The sequence below is a fragment of the Ursus arctos genome, unplaced genomic scaffold, assembly GCF_023065955.2.
Source record: "Ursus arctos isolate Adak ecotype North America unplaced genomic scaffold, UrsArc2.0 scaffold_32, whole genome shotgun sequence".
Taxonomy (NCBI): domain Eukaryota; kingdom Metazoa; phylum Chordata; class Mammalia; order Carnivora; family Ursidae; genus Ursus; species Ursus arctos.
Genome location: NW_026623008.1, coordinates 10,732,604 through 10,751,947, shown reverse-complemented (window position 1 = coordinate 10,751,947; position 19,344 = coordinate 10,732,604). Strand labels below are relative to the sequence as shown.

At 49.4% G+C, this 19,344-nt stretch overlaps 1 protein-coding gene across 1 annotated transcript in view; it reads right to left on the bottom strand.

Moving 5' to 3' along the window:
- Positions 1-19,344, bottom strand: part of FHAD1 (forkhead associated phosphopeptide binding domain 1) — a 125,276-nt gene that overhangs the window by 41,296 nt on the left and 64,636 nt on the right. Inside the window, exons 11-16 of the mRNA XM_044391403.3 lie at positions 19,031-19,138; positions 16,338-16,421; positions 15,443-15,595; positions 14,391-14,586; positions 4,185-4,255; positions 2,226-2,378 (exon numbers count right to left, since the gene is read on the bottom strand). Of these exons, the coding sequence (XP_044247338.2) occupies positions 2,226-2,378; positions 4,185-4,255; positions 14,391-14,586; positions 15,443-15,595; positions 16,338-16,421; positions 19,031-19,138 (765 nt within the window). The remainder of the gene's footprint in view (positions 1-2,225; positions 2,379-4,184; positions 4,256-14,390; positions 14,587-15,442; positions 15,596-16,337; positions 16,422-19,030; positions 19,139-19,344) is intronic.

Sequence of the window (19,344 nt, the reverse complement as noted above, 5' to 3'; positions counted from 1 at the left end):
AGAAGGATTAGCTTCATAAAGCAACCGAGAATTGCTTACTATTCAAATGGTATTCAAATGAGTGAGGATTCATGAGAACGAGTTTGATTCGTGAATTTTGACACATGTATTTTTAGAAAGGGTGGGGGTGATGGTGTCTTATGGTGTAAGGAAGTTTCATTTAAAATCGGGACCCCTGCAGGGCTCCTGGGTGGCTCAGTCTGGCTCAGATCATGATCTCAGGGTCCTGGGATGGAGCCCTGCGTCAGGCTCCACGTTCAGCGGCGAGTCTGCTTCTCTCTCTCTTTGCCCTTCCTTCTTGTGCTCTCTCTCTCTTTTTCTCTCAAGTAAATAAAATCTTAAAAAAAAAAAAAAATTGGGACCCCTGGTGTTAAGTCTGGGACAGTACGTTCAGATGAGTCCCTTGGGACAAGTTGATCTACGAAGCATCTGGGGAGTGGTGACCCTCGGTGGGACACTAATGACCACGGGCAGGGGTACTGGCTGGGTGGATACCTGACAGTGCTTTCCCCTCTTGCTGGGGTGGTGTGCTCTGAGGTTCATTCTGTTTAAAGGGGGTTTGAAGCCAGCCCTTCAAACCCTTTCTGCGTCAGGATCAAGGTTATAAATGGGCATCTGGGAGGCGCAGGCTGGTGCCCAAGTTGCTTTGAACATGGTGGGACTGAAATACTGCACACCCTCAGTGGAAAAAGTCAACCCCAAATTAAAAGTAAAATAAGACATTTGGAAAGGAAGAGGGTAATCAGGGAGGAGAAAGGAAGCAGGTGGAGAGCTTTGCGTGGACTCTGAAGATTTTCAGTTCTTTCCGGTTTTGTTTTCCTCTCTTGAATGACACTGGCTTTCTCCATGGCGAACTGACCTTCAAAATGGGCTGGCCTTGATTTAAGGGTATCGTTAATACTGCCTTCAGGGGACCACATATGATCTTGGCCAGATGGTTCTTCCCTTTTTAGTCTTTTCCTTCATAGAAAGCAGAAAGGGGTGAGCAGAAGAAGAGGTAGGAGGAGGAGAGAGATTTCTTGAGATAACTGGGCATGAATCAGACGCTGACCAAGGCGGAGAGGTCTGCAGAGCTGGTGTGTGCGACAGGGAGGGAAGTCACCAAGCTGTGACTGAGGAAAGGTGGAGAGAGTGTCAGGTGCAGTCCTCCTCAGGGGAGGAGGGGGGTCCAGCAGATCTGGGGCTGCTGTCTTCAGGTGGGCGGGAGCAGGGGCAGCAGGCTGTGGTTCTCAACCATGGCTGCATACTGGAACCGCCCAGGAGCACTTGCGAATCCCGGTGCATGAGCCACACCCTCACTGTAATCAGATCAGAACCTGGGGCTGGGGCGGGAGGAGAGTGGCAGGGCAGTAGGACCTTTTAATCTCCTAGGTGACAAAAGTGCAGCCAAAGTCAGGAGCCACTGACCTAGGGTGATGGCAATGAAGTAGTTAAAAATTCATGGCAGTCCGTGAATATCACAAAGGGCAGACTCTTGGACAAAGATGAGAATCGGTTCATTAAATGCAGTTTCCTGACCTTCTCCAGAGATGCTGATGTAGTGGGTCTGGGCGGGGGCCTGAGAATCGGTATTTCTAACAAGTGTCCAGCTGGTGCTTCTCAGGCAACTCTGGGCAAACCTTCCTCTAAGATTTGCTGCTGAAGATGTGGTCTGCAGACCTGTGCTCTCAGCACCAGCTGGGAGCTGCCTGGAAATGCAGAATGCCAGTTTCTGCCCCAGACCTTCCCGAGTCAGAATCTGCATTTTAACAGCCTTCCCAGGTGCTTCCTGGGCACCTCTAAGTTTGAGAGGGGCTCCTGTAAAGTATCTTATAACTGATTTGGTTTTTAGAGAAGTCGGTAGCAATCTTGGCCATTCGCTTCCTATGATACGTATCAAGAGAGAGCGGAAGACGGAAATAATGCGGGGTTGGTCTTGCACGCACTGAGAGACGGTCTGTCGGTTACAAACCGGGACCGGCAGTAATAACTCGAACTTGGTGAACCGACTGCGGCATCTGAGCTAATAAGGTACCATTTCCAGGAATTTCAATAACTTTGCCGTTTCAAGTTGAGTTTTAGAATTCAAGCGTCATGTGAGTTCCTCCAACATGACTCACCTATTTAATTTACTTCCATAGCATCAAACAAGGAGTTGCTGAGATTTCTCCTCCCAAGTATATGCCTTCAGAAAAGGCCATTCCATCAGTTTCCAGGAGTAAAGAAAATGACAGGCACTGCCTTACCGCCTTCTCTTCCATCAGCCGCTTGATTCTGGCTTTCAGCCTCTCCTCTTGGTGCAGCCTGTCCTCATTCAGCTTCTCCTTCTCTGCCAGATGCTCCCGCAGCTTCTCTTGCATGAAAGACTGCTGAGTTTCCTGAGAACTGTGGATCTTGATCTGAAACGAGAGGAAAGGAAACGGAAGCGGATGAGGGGGACAGGCCTAATTAAAGGAGTCATTTCAACATTTTTCTTTTACAAGTTCTTTACCTTTGGGGGTACAAAGGTTTACACACAACTTTCTTAAAATCACATAAAAACTATGCTTAGCCTAGTTTCTGGTGGTGAAGCAGTAGAGTGGTTAAGAACTCAGACTCTTGATCTGGATAGACTCTCAGCTCTACTTCTTTCTAGATGCTTCTTCATTTAGAAAATGAGCGAAAGAATAGTATCTGCCTCTTAGAGTAAGGATTAAGTGAGATGGTGATGGAACGCTTTCAGCACAGTGCTCAGCACATAGCAGGTGCTCAGTTAACGGCAGCTAGAATTACTAGTTATTATTCGCTGAATGGAAGAGAAAAAGCAGTGAGCTAGGGTCAGAAGGCCTGAGCTTTTGTCTTGATTCTTCCATCAACTAGCTGTGTGACATTGAAATGTCACCTAGCCTCTAAGTTCGATGTTCATATCTGTAAAATAAGAAGAATGGACTAGATCAGGGGTTGACAGAGTCCTGTCAAATCTGGTTCACTGCCAATTTCTATAAATAAAGTTTTATTGGAACAGAGCCACGCCCATCATGCTCATTCATTTACGTACTGTCCATGGTTGCTTTTACTCTGTAGCAGCAGGGTTGAGTAGGTGTGACAGAGACTGTACGGCCTGCAAGCCTAAAATATTGACCATCTGGCCCTCTGCTTTAGAAAACATCTGTTGGGGCGCCTGGGTGGCACAGCGGTTAAGCGTCTGCCTTCAGCTCAGGGCGTGATCCCGGCATTGTGGGATCGAGCCCCACATCAGGCTCCTCCGCTGGGAGCCTGCTTCTTCCTCTCCCACTCCCCCTGCTTGTGTTCCCTCTCAGTGGCTGTCTATCTCTGTCAAATAAATAAAATCTTTAAAAAAAAAAAAAAAAAAGAAAACATCTGTTGACCTCTGACTAGATGGCCTGTTGGAGTTGCTCACGATGGTGGTCCCAATACTTCACCCTCTCTCTATCCATGCCTTTGGCCATGTACCTTGCAGTGCCCACTCATATGCTGCTCTGACACTGAACTCAGCCATGTGACCTACTTTGGCCAATGGGATGTTAACACTGCAGAGAATTGGAAAGCACTCCATGATTGGGCTGCATTTTCTCCTGTACTTCTGCATCGCCATGGGAACATGCCCAGGCTAGCCTGCTGGAGGACAGAGACAGGTGGAGCCGAGTCCAGCTGCTTCAGCTGAGGCCAGCCCAGACCAACCAAGGGCCAGCCAACACCCAGACACTTGGGCAAGCCTGTCCAGGATGGGTGTACCCACCTAGTGGCTGACCCCAGACATGTGAGCAGTGAACAGCGATTGCGGAGTGCCACTAAAGTTTTGTAGATGTTTGTTACCAAGCCTTGTTATGGCAATTGCTTGCAGAGTGGCACAATCCCTAAGGATCATTTACCTCTAAAATGTGGACATTACGTAACTCTTGGTAACTCTGCTCCCTATATTACGGGAAGCTGTGTATTTAAGAGGCATAATTCTCAATATCTGATGGCATTTAAATCTTTCTGATCATCCTGACAGAAGACAACAAGCATCCGGTCTTTTCCCTTGCCCTCCCGGGAGATCCTAGCCACCATGTCTGAATCTTTCTGTGTCAAATGGAGATATCATGTCACGTCTTGGAGAAAGTGGACGGACTAGTTAACAGAGAAAAAACAGGGTTAAAATGCACAGTACTATATAAATGCCAAGGAGGGGCCGAAATGAACTTTCAAAGTTAAAATATTACCTGAAGCTCCTGGGTTTGGCTTGTAAGTTTTTTATAGTACACCAGAAGATATTCCAGATACAAAGTCAATCCTTGAAGAGAGAAGCAAGAAGGTAAGTATCAATTCAGTTCACCTCCTTTGCTTTCGCATAATGTTGTGCCAGAGCTTGCTCACAGGTGGATGTGGGCAACATGGCCCTCCCATCAAGACATGAGTTGCCATCCAATGTGTGTTTTTAAAATGGTTGGTCAGCCTTGAATGGGTTCAAATCCAGTATCTTTTTGAAGGTGGAAAATAAAACCCATCAACAGATCACCTATCGACTAAATGCCCCGTGTGCAAAGCCATGAGCTGAGTGTGGGGAAGGGGTGGGGGATGCTATGAAGCCATTCCTCAAGGCTCAGTCTGAGAGACGGGGTCTAACTGTCTGATGGAAAAAAGTGGCTCCGTGTGGCATGTAAGTGACGGCTGACGGAGTGCGGGAGTGTGAGAGTCATAGAGGAGGAGCGATTGTTTGCCTGGAGCGATCGATCAAGGAGGCTACTTGGCCGAGGAGCCCCTGAGCATGGGCACTGCTGGGTGGGCAGAATTCAGGGTTGGAGGGGAGGGCATTTCGGAATGGAAGCTGTGGCTAGACTACATAGTGGCCCCCAAAGATCCCCATGTCTTAATCTCTGGAGCCTGTGAATGTTACCCTACGGGGCAGGGGGAGCTTTGCAGATGTCACTGAGTTAAAGACCTTGAGATGCCAGGGGTTGTCCTGGGTGGACAACAATATAATCACTGGGATCAATATAATATAATCAATATAATATAATTATTGGGTGGACCCAATATAATCACATGGGAAGATCCGACTACAGAGGATAGGGGATGTGAGAAAACAGAGCCGGGAAGACGCTGCACGGCTGGCTCTGAAGCTGGAGGATGGGGCCACCAGCCAAGGAATGCGAGAAATAAAGCTCTGGAGACCAGAAAGGCAAAGAAATGCCTCCTTTCCTAGAGCCTTCAGAAGAACCCAGCCTCGCTGACACCCCAGGGTTGTCAGCTAACCCTCTCGTTAGCTAACCCTGACGTTATCCCAGGGAAGCTGATTTCAGGCTTTTGGCTTCCAGGACTGTGCGAGAATAAGGCACTGCGCTTGTGGTATCTGTGACAGCAGCCACAGGAAACCAGCGCGGGGCGGGGGGGGAGGCAGGTGGGGAGCCAGGGAAAGGCCATGCGTATGCTGGGAGGGGCTGCGCTTCACTGGGCTGCACAGAGGATGTGAGGCAGGCCGCGGAAGGTGGAGTGGGAGGGGAAGGCTGGGTGGATCTGTAGCAGGGCTCGAACAGTAGCCTAAAGAGTATAAACTTGATTGAAACGTCTCAGAAGTGTACCGAGCATGTGCTGTGTGCCCGGCTCTCGGCCAAGCAGTCAGTGCATCTCCCCACTGTGTCACCTGAGCATCGCCCTGCTTGACAGGTGGGGCAGCGGGGCTCTGAGACCTGTGGTGGCCAAGTGCCCCCAGGCTGGCAGATGGCCGAGCCAGGCCTTGGGCTCAAGTCAGTGTGATGCCAGCGTCTGAGTTGCTGTGACTTCAGGTGCTGACGGAGCAGTGAACTGCCCTGATGGGTTTTTTTTTGTTTTGCTTTTTTTAAAAAAATTTTTTCAGAAAAATAGCTGAGATGAATTAGAGGCGGAGGACGTAGCAGGGTTTCCTAACTGCAGCTCTACTGATAGGCTGGGCTAGGCAATTCTCTGCTGGGGGCCATCCTGTGCACTGCAGGAAGCCAGGAGCACCTTCCACCCCAGCCGCCCAGGTGACACCAAAATATCTCCAGACATTGCCAGGTGTCTCCCAGTGGCCAAATCCCTTCCTCTTAGAGGCTGAGAGCCCACGGACGTCTAGGCCTTCAGTGCTGAAGTTCTAAACGAGGGTAGGAGGAATGGGGATAAAAAGGAGAGAGAGAAAGCTCTTTCTAGGGGTAGGATGGTGGCCCCACTGCCAGACAGAGGAGACAGGTTGGGTGGTGTGGGGGCTGGGGAGAAGGGAGGAGCTGCCAAGCTGGTTTTCAGGAGTGTGGAATTTGAGGTACTGGAAGGACTCTCAGGAGGGGTGGCTGGCAGAGAGCCGGGATAGCCTGGCCCACCCAGGGTCTTCGTGAGATTAGCAGGAAGCAGCCTTCTTCCTGGCGGATGTGGCCCTGACCAGGGGTCCCACCTGCTGCCTTATGTGGCACCAAATCTGTACTACCATTCCCAGCAGCACGGTTGTGGAGATGTCCACTTGGCCACTGCTGCCACGGGAGGGGTTGTTGAAGCACCTGGATGGAGACCTTCTTCATGAGAAAGGAGACAAGAGAGAGGGGAGGACCATGGACTGCATTGGAGGAGACACTCGGGCAGGGGCAGGTAGAGGTGAAAGGGGCTGCTGAAAACAAATGGGGAAGGTCAGGAGAGATGGGCAGGGTGCGCCAGTCCAGGAGAGCCAAGGGGTGAGACTGTTTCCAGGAAGAGATCCAAGAGCGCTGGGCGCACCAGAGAGAACACAGGCTGGGGAAAGATGGGGGGGCTGCCAGGGCAGGAGGGCTCGTGTCAGGTACACGCAGGGGCAAAGCAAGGAGGCAAAAACAGAGTAGGGCATTTGCAATGAAGACAGAGGACATAACACACTTCCTCAAGATCATAGGTGGGACAGGAGTGTCAGTAGTAGAAAAAGAGCTAAAGACCCAGCACGTTCCAGGGAAGGACTGACATCTTGAGAGGCAAGATGTTTGATGGCAAGAGGAGAAATAAGAGGGAGAGAAGTCATAATTCCGGACCTTGTGCACAGGCTCCCCGGGAAGGGACAGAGAAGGGGAGACACAGGGAGGGAAGAGCTGCATCTGGAGAAAGCAGCAAGAATACAGTGGGAATTTGGAGGGAAGGGAGAAAAGATGGTAGAGAGAGAGAAAGGAAGAAAGCTGAATGTGTGCATGCCTGGGGCCTTGATCCCTGGCAAGGCAACTTTCTGAGAATTCCCAGCATGCAAGAGTAGAACAGAAATATTATAATAATAGCTATCAAGTATTAAGTACCTGCTGTGTGCCAGGCACCATGCCAGGAGTTTTACTCGTGATACTTTCTAATCGTTATAAACAACCCAGCAAGGAAATGTGTTTGCATTTGTAGGTGAGGCAACGGAAACTCAGCAAGGTGGAGCTACAGAGCTGGTTAAGTGGTAAATGCAGAATCCAGACCTTGGTCTGTCCTTCTCTTTCAAGCGACTGGAGGCTTGGGGAGTAAGGGTTGGGGTGGCAAATATGGAGGGTGCATCAGGAGAGGTGTTCTGTGAGGACATCAAGATGGCAGGCGTTGGGGGAGGTGGCCTGGGTGACGTTGGCATGAGCTATAGGGGCACATGGATTTGGGGTGGCTACCTTCGGATTCAATCTGTGACCCAAGAACCCAAGGGGAAGGATCAAAGCATGAGTAGGATCCAGAGAGGATTAGGGAAAGGAAGGACTCAAGGATGTTGAAGGGGAAGAGGGAGTGTGTGATCATGTGTCTGGGTTTGACGATGAGCTGTAATCATGATGGGATTTCTCTCTTCTCGAGAAAAAGAAGCAATTCTTCATTATATTTCTGGTTACAAAAGTTATGTGTCTCTTACACAAACCCAAACATTACAGACACCCGTGATGTGGTAAGTGTTCACCGCTCTAGCTTCCCTGGCCGGCACACAGTAGCTGATGAACGACCAAGTGACAGCAAAGGTCCTACACAATCCCACCATGCGGGATAACGCTCTCAACACTCGCATGTCTTTTTCTTCAGATTTTCTTTTGGTTGGATACCGATACTTGGAAACAGGAGCACACTATGCATCCCGTATTACAACTTCTTTTTTTTTTTTTCATTTAAAAATGCTGCATATTTTGGATATCTGAGAAAGAGTGATTTACCATGCATGCTGGGAAGCCTTTTATTTGTAACAAAGTCTTGCAGAAATAGACACAAACAACTGACCTTGCAAGAGAAAATGCAGTCCTTTCTTTCCTTTATCAAAAGGAACTGAGAAACCAGGCAGGAGGAGTGGGGACTAACTTTCAAGGTCCCTCTTTAGACATTTCACATCTTCCCAACTGGACCACACAGCAAATCCTTCACCAGTGAGGTCTTTAGTGGCAACACCAACCTTCTGGGTCCCTTAGGACGCTAGCCAACAATACTTCAAATAGTTCTCCCCTGGGGGAGTTATTTCAGGATTTACAAACCTAGCTGTTCGGTGTGCTTTACCTCTTAGGACAGTATTGGAAACGACAGGTAGTATGGTAGTTAAGAGTAGGGGCTCGGAAGTCAGAGGGATCTGAACCGAATCCCAGCTTTACCATTTGGCTATTGGGACACTTTGGCCTATCGTCATGACTCTAGGAAGGAGACCTGGGAAGGGCTCTTTTGGGTTCAACCCAACTGAGTGCTCACGGCTAAGAAAATCCCATTTGCTGCCAAATGGAGATGGGGCAGAGCTTGCGGGTCAAGCTACCCCGGTGTGAATAAATCAAGCTCGACTGCCCATGCATATACCTATCTGGCCCACGTTTAGGTCAAATTAGGTCAACAAGTATTTGAGGTTGGTGATCATGGCTGCTCCGGTTTACTAAGACTTATTGTGGCCCAGGCTCCATGATTGGCGGATGCATCTCAGTGTTTAATCCTCACAACATCCCGATGGGATCTTAGCCCCATTTTATGAACAGGTAAACAGGGGCACACAGAAGTCAAGCAACCTGCTCACACAACTAGTAAGTGCACACTTGAGATTCAAACTTTGGCAGCTGGTCTCCAGAGCCCACGCTCAGAACCATTCTGCTGTGTAATGCAAATGAGCCTTCCTTGGGCCTGGCTCACGGTGTGCATCAGAGAGGCAGCTCGCCTTGGGGGATAGCACTCTTAGCTCTTTCTCTGCCCAAGCGGATGACAGAATCTGTCCTCTAGGAATTGGGCATGTATCCGGTACCTCTCTGGATCTTCAGAGAGAGTGTGGGGTTACAGAAAAAAAAACCACAGGTATTAGGATCACAATGACTTGTTTGACCCCTGCCCTTACCAGGCACCAGCTGTGTGACCTTGAGCAAGTTTCTTAATGCACTGAGACTCAGTTTCCTTACCTGAAAAATAAAGACAGTGATAGTACCTTGCTTACTGGGATACGGGAAGATAAAATTACACAACGCATGTGAAACATCTAACACAGTGAGAAGCTCCCGGGAGGACCTGAATAAACCATGGCTCCCACCCTTCTCTCAGGGTCTGCGAACACAGAAGGCCTTTAGGAGTGCTTGTGGATGGCGGTGAACGACTGGGGCCCCCCTGCCGGCCTCAGTAATGTGAAATACCTTAAGTCTCCTTTTCATGGTGGAATACTCACAAAAGTGGTTTTTGAGCCAGTTTCTTCATTTCTAAAATGAGGGTAACACTACCTGCCTCACAGAGTTGTTGTGAGGATGAACTGAGATAATATATAGAAATGCTTGGAATAGCATCTAGAATAGAAGTGCTCAGTAGTGAATGATGACCACTGCCATCAATCATCATCACCATTATCATCTTCACCATCCCCCTCCTCCTCACCATTACCACCATAGCCATCTGATCACCACCGTGATTGTTATACTCATCACCACTATCTTCCTTACTGCCATCACCATCCTCATCACCACAATCCTCACCACCACCGTCATCACCATTGCCATCCTCCCCACCATCATCATCATCCTCCCCACCATCACCATCCTCACCACCACCATCCTCCCCACCATCATCATCATCCTCACCACCACCGTCATCCTCACCATCATCCTCCCCACCATCATCATCACTTTCACCATCCTCCCCACCATCATCATCCTCCCCACCACCATCGTCATCCTCACCATCATCCTCCCCACCATCATCACCACTTTCACCATCCTCCCCACCATCATCACCATCCTCACCACCACCACCATCATCCTTATTACTATCACCATCCTCACTAGCATCACAGTCCTATCACCATCATCATCCTCACTTATTCTCACTCCCACCTTCCTCATCATCCTCACCATTTTCACCATCCTCACTATCACCACCACGGCTGCTGCCATCTGTGCGTAGATGGGTCTGTGCTAGGAATGAGCTATACAGTAGTACCTAACACAGGGAATTCTCCAGCTCACCCCTTTCTTTTAGTCTTTTGGGACCTTGCCATAATACTGCTTGTGCTAGAAGAGGAAAACACCTTTACCATCAACTTCTCCTACCAAATGAATGAAGGATGGGCCCTACACACCGACTTTCCTGTTATTACCCTCTACGCTTCCTCTGACTTCTCAGAACCAAATAGTTGTAATCACAGAATGTAGTCTGTGTTTCCCCCACAGGTGTTCCATAGAGCATTATTCCAAAAGATATTAAGATGCAGGTGAGGACAGCAAAAAAGGAGAAATGTGTTTTGGGAACACTGCATTCTTTACTCCATTTTTCTAGATCCATAGTGCAAATTAGTATAGGAAGGACTGAGAAATGCTGGCCTGAAACTTAACTCTATAACCCACATTTCTTTATGAAAACATATATGACTAGATTTCTGCATATAAGCTACAATGACTAAAATGGTCTTGGACATGAGGAGGGGATGGTACACACGTAGCTTGGCCCCACTATTACTAGGAGAGAGATGACGGTCTTTGTTTTAGTTCTAATCTTGAAGAACAACAAGCACTGTGATCCACGTTTTACCTGATTTCGTGTTTGCTCAAGACTGCTAAGATTACAAGAGTAATACTGGGACTGGGGAGCCACTGGGTGGTCAGGAGAAGACCAGCTGTCCTCTTCTCTGTGCTATACACGAGGGGCAGGCAGTTAGAGAAGCTCATCTTGTTTTTGCTTTTGCCTTCCTTTTTTAAGAACTTTACACCACCTTCAGATCTACGTTGAAGACATCATGGCTAGGGATGTTGAATAATCAGAGTTGAAAATCACTCCTCTATTCTCATTTATTGCTCAAGAATGTCAAATTCATGTAGCCTCTATGAAGGGTGACTTGGCAAGGTGTAGCAACAATCTTCAAACTGTCAGAGTTTCTCAAGGTGTAGCCTTGGGCTCTCTCCATCATGTACTTTCTTCCTAAGCAATAGCATTCATACCTATGGCTTTAATCATCCATCCATTCATCCATCCATCCCCCCCACCCATCCATCCCCCCCACCATCTATCCATCCATCACCCCACCCATCTATCCATCCATCCACCCACCATCCCTCCTTCCTTCCCTCCCTCTCCCCACCACCCACCCACCATCCATCCACCCATCCATCCGCCCATCCATCCATCCACCCTTCCATCCGCCCACCCACCATCCACCCATCCATCCGCCCATCCATCCATCTGCCCATCCATCCGCCCATCCATCCATCCATCCATCCATCCATCCATCCATCCACCCACCCATCCATCCCTCCCATGGTTATTTATTCAGCACCCACTATGTTGCACATGCTTTTCTGGATTCTAGAGATACGCCACACTAACATCTATTTCCAGACTAGACATACAGAGTGACAGCTGCATCCTTGCCACCTCATCTTGAATATCTCACCAGCACTTCCTTCAAACCTGGTCTTCATGCAGTGTTCCGTACTCTGGATTTTAGCGAAGGAAGCATTGTCTGTCCTTTTACACAAGACAAAAACCTGGAGGTCTGTGGACCCTTTCTCTCTGTCACTTCCCTTCCAACCATATCCAATTCCACTACTGAGGCCTGTTGATTTACCTCTTAAGTGCCTGAGAAACTTCTTTCTCTATCCCACCCCTGCCCTGGAGCCACCATCACCTCTTGTGACAGCCCAACTTGTTCCCTGGTGCTCTGTGATGGCCATTTTCCAGGACATTTTCCACTCACAGCCAAGAGGATTATCTCCAAAAGCAAACCTGTTCCATCAGTCCCCTACTTAAAATCTTTCATTGGCTTCTCACTGCTCTTAGGATAAAGCAGAGCTTCTTAGCGGGGGCCCTGCAAGCCCACGTGGCACAGCCCCTGCTGACCTTCCCTGCCAGCTCTGTCCACCTGTGACCCCTGTTTCTTTCAGTCCCTCGTGTTCTTCATGCTCCCCTCCCACCACCACACAACACTCTTTGCCCAGAATTCTCTCCCCTCCCCTCGTCTCCCCTCCCCTCTTTGACAAATAACTCCCATGTACCCTGCAGGTGCCCTGCTCTCCCTGACCAGGTCAGAGTCCTGCACTTCTCCTTTGTAGCACTTGTCACCTTTAAAGTTCTATGTGTGCGTGATTTTTCAATTCGTGCCTACCCTCCCCTCCCCGGACCACAAGGTCTTTCAGGGCAGGAATAATATCTATTTTCCCCTCAATATTTTACTATGGCAAATTTCAAACGTACAGATAAAGCTAGAGGAATTTTCCAGCTAACTCCCATACGCTCTTGACCTGGATTCCACCTGTTTCTGACCCCGCTACATCTCTGCCCCGCACCGTGCTGGTGTCCGTAGGCATGCAATAAATCTTTGTTGAATGAAAGTGGTTCAATGTCCTTCCACCTCAAAGATGATAAATATAAAGTGAATAGGGATATGTTTGATGGCGTTCACATCAGCATTATCCGTAGGAATGGAAAACCGGAAACAACTTAAATGCTCATGATAAAAAAAATTTTTTTAAAAATGTATCGATAGTGCCTATTCTGGGCCAGATACTACTCTAAGTACATTACATATACCGATACATTTTCCTCCTCACAACAACCTTACGGGGTCGGTACTCCTTATTATCCTCATTTTACAGGTAAGGAGACTGAGGCATAGAGAGAGTAAGAATCGTACAGCTATCTCCATGGGAAAATGCTGTGAAAGTTACACCTGAAATATAACAGTAGTGACAACGTCAGATGCTGGCAAAGGATGTGGAACAATAGGCACTCTCATGCGTCACTGGCAGGAAGGCAAAAGGGTGCAGGCCCTTCGGAAGACAATTTGGTGGTTTCTTTAAACACTAAGCGTACTCTTACCACATGCTCTAGCAATCATACTCCCTGGTATTTACCCAAAGGAGCTGAAAACTTATATCCACACAAACACCTGCCTACGGATGGTGATGGTAGCTTTACTCATAATTGTCACAACTTGGAAGCAACCAGGATGTCCTCCACTAGGTGGATGGATACATAAACCGTGGTCCATCCAGACAATTATTCAGGGCTAAAAAGAAGTGAGTTATCAAGTCATGAAAAGACACGGAGGGAACTTAAATGCATATTACTAAGTGAAAGCAGCCAATCTGAGAGGTGGTATGATTCCAACTGCATGACATTCTGGAAAAGGCGGAACCATGGAGGCAGTAAAAAGTTCAGTGGTTGCCAGGAGCTGGAGGTTGGGGGAGGGATGAATAGGGAGAGAGCAGGGGCTTTTTAGGGCAATGAAATTATCCTGCGGGATAGGATAATGGTAGATACATGTCACGATACCTTTGCTCAAACCCATAGAATGTGCAACGCCGAGAGTGAGCCCCAGTGTGAAGCATGGTCTCTGGGTGTAATGATGTGTCAATGTAGGTTCACCAATGGTAACAAATGTAGCGCTCTAGTGGGATGCTGATCATGTGGGGGACTGGGGACGTGGGGGCAGGGGGTATACGGGAAACCTCTGTCTAGTACTTTCCTCTCCATTTTGCTATGAACCTGAAACTGCTCTAAAAAAAGTCTATTAGGGGCGCCTGGGGGGCTCAGAGGGTTGAGCGTCTGCCTTTGGCTCAGGTCATGATCCCCAGGTCTTGGAATTGAGCCCCAGGTCAGGCTGCCAGCTCAGCGGAGAGTCTGCTTCTCCCTCTCCCTCTGCTTCTCCCCCTGCTTGTGCTCTCTCTGTTTCTGTCTCTCTCTCAAATGAATAAATCTTTAAAAAAATAAAATAAAAAAAGTCTATTAAAAATTATATATATAACGGTAGTTGCTTCTGAGAGATAGGATTTAGCATAATTTTGATTTAATTTTCCTTTTGCTTGTGTCACGTCTCATTTTTCTTCAGTAATCATGTCTCACTTTTTTTTTTTTTTTTTACCCCCAAGAAAAATCACTTCTCAAAGAAAGTCTGCGGAAGGGAATACTTGGCCATATACCTAAGAAGCCTTCCTCAACAGATGTCCCATCATGATAAGATTCAACGCGACATTTTAGAGTCATGCAACTACGTGAGAAAAAAAAGTGCCATTAACCTGTGTCAGAGCTGGGTAACTGGATCCCGACGTCCCGGAGGAGACGCTCCGTCTCCTCCAGCCAGGACAGCGACAGGCGCAGGATGTCCAACACCACCTTCTGGAGCCCAGAAACAGGTGGGCTCACCTGAAGGGTCTGGAGCACGTCCACCTCCTTCTTCAGGTCCTTGCTACAGCAGGACATTTTCATGCAAGCCTGCAAAGACACACGATCGTGAGGCACCCAGACACTGTCGCCAGCAGTGGCACCTGGAGAGCCCAGCTCTCGCCTTTGCTGTGAAGCAGGCGACGCCACATGCCGGCCGCACCGCGACGGCTCCGTTGGATTTACCTTCTTTTTGAGCAGCTTTTTTTTCCCACTCTAATTTGGACTTTGAATGGTCAAAGAGACCCCACTTTTAGGTATCTGCAATTCCAAAGCCAAGTTGCCAAGGACACCTGGCGCCAATGGGAACCCAGTCTGGTGACTCCATTTCATCAAAATTCCCCTTGAGATCAACGCATCAGCTGGTCAGAGAGCGGGGTTTCTGATCTGAGAGAGTGCTGACAGGCCAGCGTTTGCACAGGCTCCCCAAATAGTAGCTGCGTATTTCCAGAGAAAGCAGAAGCAGCTGCCTGTTCTGGAAGGCTCCATCTCGGTGTGGGAGCCGCGGGGGTTCAGGCAGACGTCTGGGCCCGTTTCCTCCAGAGTCAAAAGCAAAAGAGGCAGGAAAAAATGCAAATAAAGAACAGGGATGTTTCTCTGGTTTTTCTGGAAATAACAGGGGACTTATTTAGTTATTTACTTATTTTTTGCTGGGGTCTGGGTCTCCCCAAGTCAGTACCAGGGGTGTGTCAGGCGTCCTTTCCTTGGCCACACCAAATTCACCAGGGAGGCATTTTTTTAAGGCTTTTTGTTTTCTGCTCCCAGATAGATTTCTCCAACAAGAGAAAAGGACAAAAAGAGCAGAGCATTTCTGCCCAACCCGCTCCACGAACACTGGGCAATTTCCCAAACCAGCAGCATAAGAATGAGATGAAGGGGACATTTGTAAAAAGCCAAGAGACGCCACCTGGCAGCTGTCTAAAGATGCCTTCAGCTTCTCGATGTCCTCTGTGATTTCCTCCTGTTTGGAGTTGCTGAGCCGAGTCTCTTTCTGCAGGGTCCATTTTCTCTGCTGAAAGTTGATGTTGTCCTCAGTGACCTGGGCAATCTTCTCTATTAGCTGGTGAGAAAAGGGAAAGAGATTTACAGGACAGGGTGGCTCTGGGAGGGGAGCTGGGAGCATTAGTTTAAGCTCCCGGGTCCGCAGGTGAGCAGGGAGGCCCTGATGCGTTTTGGTGATGGCTCTGGAGGATGTGTCTCCACATCCCAGGATGTGTCTCCCAGGATCAGAGATGGCTTTTAAGAGCCAAAGATCTATAATATTGCCATGAGTGTGTTCTAGATTCTTCTGCATGGTAGCAGTGATTCGTAACACGGTGCCTGATGCTGTGGGCCCATAAATAGAGGTCAGTGTCCACAGCCAATGAGAGCAGCCCACGGTGTGTCTTCTTACATGTGCGTGGACACAGAGGGTTGGAAAGAAAATCGGGAGAATGACCAGGCAATCGTAATGGCCAGAAGTCCATCCCCATTACCATCTCTGGCCTTCAGAAGGAAGAAATGAGAATGCATGTCTACGGAGAGGCAGCCCCCCTTCTTTTAAGGTGCTAACGAAGGGTAAATGTGTGTTCTGGAGACCAGAAATAGGCCTGAGTGGTTTAATTTGATTTTCACAGAAACATTTCAAGGGAGTTTAACTGGCTTTTACTTTAAAAGCCAGGAAATCCCATAAAATCAAAACAAATCTTTATGGTGTAGCAACAGTGTGAAAACTATGTACCACCAACAAAACACAGAAGCATATGCTCCCAGTGTCTGGAGTCCCGGGTCCCCAAAGGAAGAAGTGACAACGCGAGACAGACCTGTTGATCGGTGACAGGCTTGTCCAGGAACGGCTTCACTCGTCCGTAGGTGGCCTTGATGACTTGACTTCTGAAATGTTCCAGCTACAGCACAAAGGGAAGGCGACAGAGTCAGTGGGGCCGGCGGGGGCCCGAGAGCCCAGGTGCGTCATTTCTGGCGCCAGGGTCCAGGAGAGAGGAGGGTCTGCGCCCCGCTAATGGTCATTAAGGGTCATGAAAATCTTCACCTCTCACTGGAAGGGGCAGTGCCGACAGAAGAGAACAGAACAGCAGGTTTTAATTACTTTTTAGGTTTGCCTGCCGAACCCAACCGACCCACGTGGTCAGCGCACACACGTCTCGCGCCCTCGGAAGAGCCACTTGCTGCCAATTATCCAGTGGGAAGTCTGGGGCCGGGAGCGTTCTTCCATAATTGTTAAGTTGGCACCAGACTGTGAAATAAATATTGAGGCTGTCAGCCGAAGTAAATGGTGTCATCAGCCCGAGTGCCTGGCGAGAGGACAGTGTGCTCCCTTCTGCCATTCTGGGCCTCCGACCGTACGTGTCCTGAACACTGTGTCTATTGTCTCTGTATCCCCAGAGCCTGGTACAGTGCCTGGCGGAGTAGGCGCTCAATACATATTCATTGGCTGCTTGTATGCAGAGACATCTGTCAAAAACCGGGTCCTCTACTTCGGTTCAACCAGCTTTCATTGAGTGCCTCCTGGGCGCTGGTGTTTTCAGATTACGGCTGACGAAGCAGCACAGTTAAATTAAATAAGGGCACACAGAAGTTCAAGTTCAAGGTGTCCAGTTCCATGAGAAGTGAGAGGCAAAGCAGCCCCACTTTCTCGGAGAATTTACCAACATGGCCTCGGTTTTTGGTTCACTGGCAAAATATGGTCATTGACTCCAAAACAGAGCGCTGAAAATTAAAAAAAAATAATAAAACAAACAAACAAACAAAAAAAGAAAACACACACACAAATAAAAATAAATAAATAAATAAATAAATAAATAAATAAATAAAACAGAGCCCTGAAGGGGCCATGAATGCCACAGAGTCAACTGGAAAGTCGAAGGGTCCTAACATGCAGGGTTTACTGTACACTGTGGAGTTCTGGGACCCCAATAGTGGAATGACGGATCTCCTAAGGACACCCTTGCCACCAGTCGGCCCAAAGCTGACTGGGGTGGGGAGTGGCGGGTGTCGAGGCACTCCAGGCCATCCTCTGGATCTACAGCCAAGGGGAGGGTCCTAACTAGCCCAGGAAGAGGTCATGGAGAATCATGGCCCCCGTGACCACCAGAGACACCCTACCGCATTGCTCAGGGACAGGTCCTCCTGGTTCATGGGCTCGGTCTGGAACCGCTTGCCTGGGGAGGGGCAGAATCTCAGACGGGCAGCAGGGCCATGGAAATACGGGGGTGGGATGGGAAGGTGGCAGAGACAGGGCTCACCCTCTGTCTCTCGGGTCTAGACCTGGGGGAATCTCAGTGTCTCTGAGGGTCCTCCCACACGACTTCTCCCCAGAGCCAGAGCCTGGACCTTGGTACTTGGCGAAAGTGACACAGACCACGCTTCCAATCAGGTGCGTGTTGGCGGCTGCGGAGCACAGCAAAGGGGAGGGGCTGGTCCAGGTGCACAGATGAGGCCCAGATTGACAGGCTCTCTGTCCTAGCTCTGTGCTGGCACCCTGCAGAGATGACACTGGGGGTGACATTTGTTGAAGGGGCTTTAAGGTCTGCCCAGTGGTCAGCACCATTATTTAACTTGTACGTGCCTCTCACAAAGCCAGGTCACGCTGCCCCGTGAAGGCCCAGAAGGGCTTTGGGAGCTGGGCCTTGTGGGATAGAGGGCTCCTTTAAGGCTTGTGGTTCTTAACCTTCCTTGGTGGTTCACAGACCCTTTCGAGAATCCAATGGGCAACGTGGTGGACCCTGCTTCCCAGAAAAACAAAAGCACAAACACGTATACACGCAAAATGCTCTTGGGTCCCCTGGTGGTTGCCAGGAGAGAGCCCCTTGAAGAGAAGTTCAAGGTGGGCTGCCCTTGGAGGGCCATATTCTGGAGGGTCAGTGTCCCCATCCTGGCTTCCCATTTGCTCTCCCTTAGCCTTTGGTGAAGTCTTGTTTGTGGGTTCTGGTCCTCATGTCTGTGCCACGCGTAAGAGGAAGGGCCGCCAGGCCACCCGGGGCCAGAGCAGTAGAGCAACGGCACCCCCGACGAGCCTGTCAGGGCCTGTTCACCGCCCTGCCCAGGGACTTCCCCAGCCAGCGAGCGCTCTGACGTTCTGGGGTCTTTATTTCCTTAAGGACACTGACTGTGACATCTGCTGGCGAACAGAGGAAGCAAGACCATGGTAAATAGCAGGACAAAAAATATGAGGAAGAAAGTACTAGAAACACCATGGGATCAAGAGGCTCAAACTCTTCCCAATTAATGGCGGGTTAACTGGGGGCAGGCATGGAGCCCAGATGGGCTGCCTGGGTCTCAGGCAGTGGTGACCTGCTTGTGTGGGCAGCTTCCCAGCAGGAAAAGCCTGTTCGCGGTGTCCCCTGGGATGCAGGAAGCCAAACAGGCTTCTCCTCTGGGATAAAAAGGAGAATCCAACCACAACCCACATCTTCCTCACTCATCCCCAACAGAGGCTGGGGTGCAGAAAACCCACGGGGAGCGTGGGCCACTGAAGGGGGCTCTGGAGCTGGCCTACCTGACCTACTGCCCTTTCCAAATTGACTTTAATGAGGTTCTCTCTGTTCCCCATTTCTTGTAGCTGGAGCAATTTCTTTCTGGAATCCTCCTGAAGTTTCTCTTCAACCTGAAATGACGATGAAAGCATGTGCTCGCCGCTAATGTGATCGTAATGCACTCCGGAGAACTTCCTCTAGGAGGTCTAATGGCCAAGGGGGAGTTCCAGGGGGGCAGGGGTGGCTGCGGGCCTGTGTTATGGGGTCATAGGCGAGCGCAGGGTGGAGGCAGGCTCGCTGGAGCTGCCCCCCAGGGGAGAGGGCCGAGCTCTGCGCC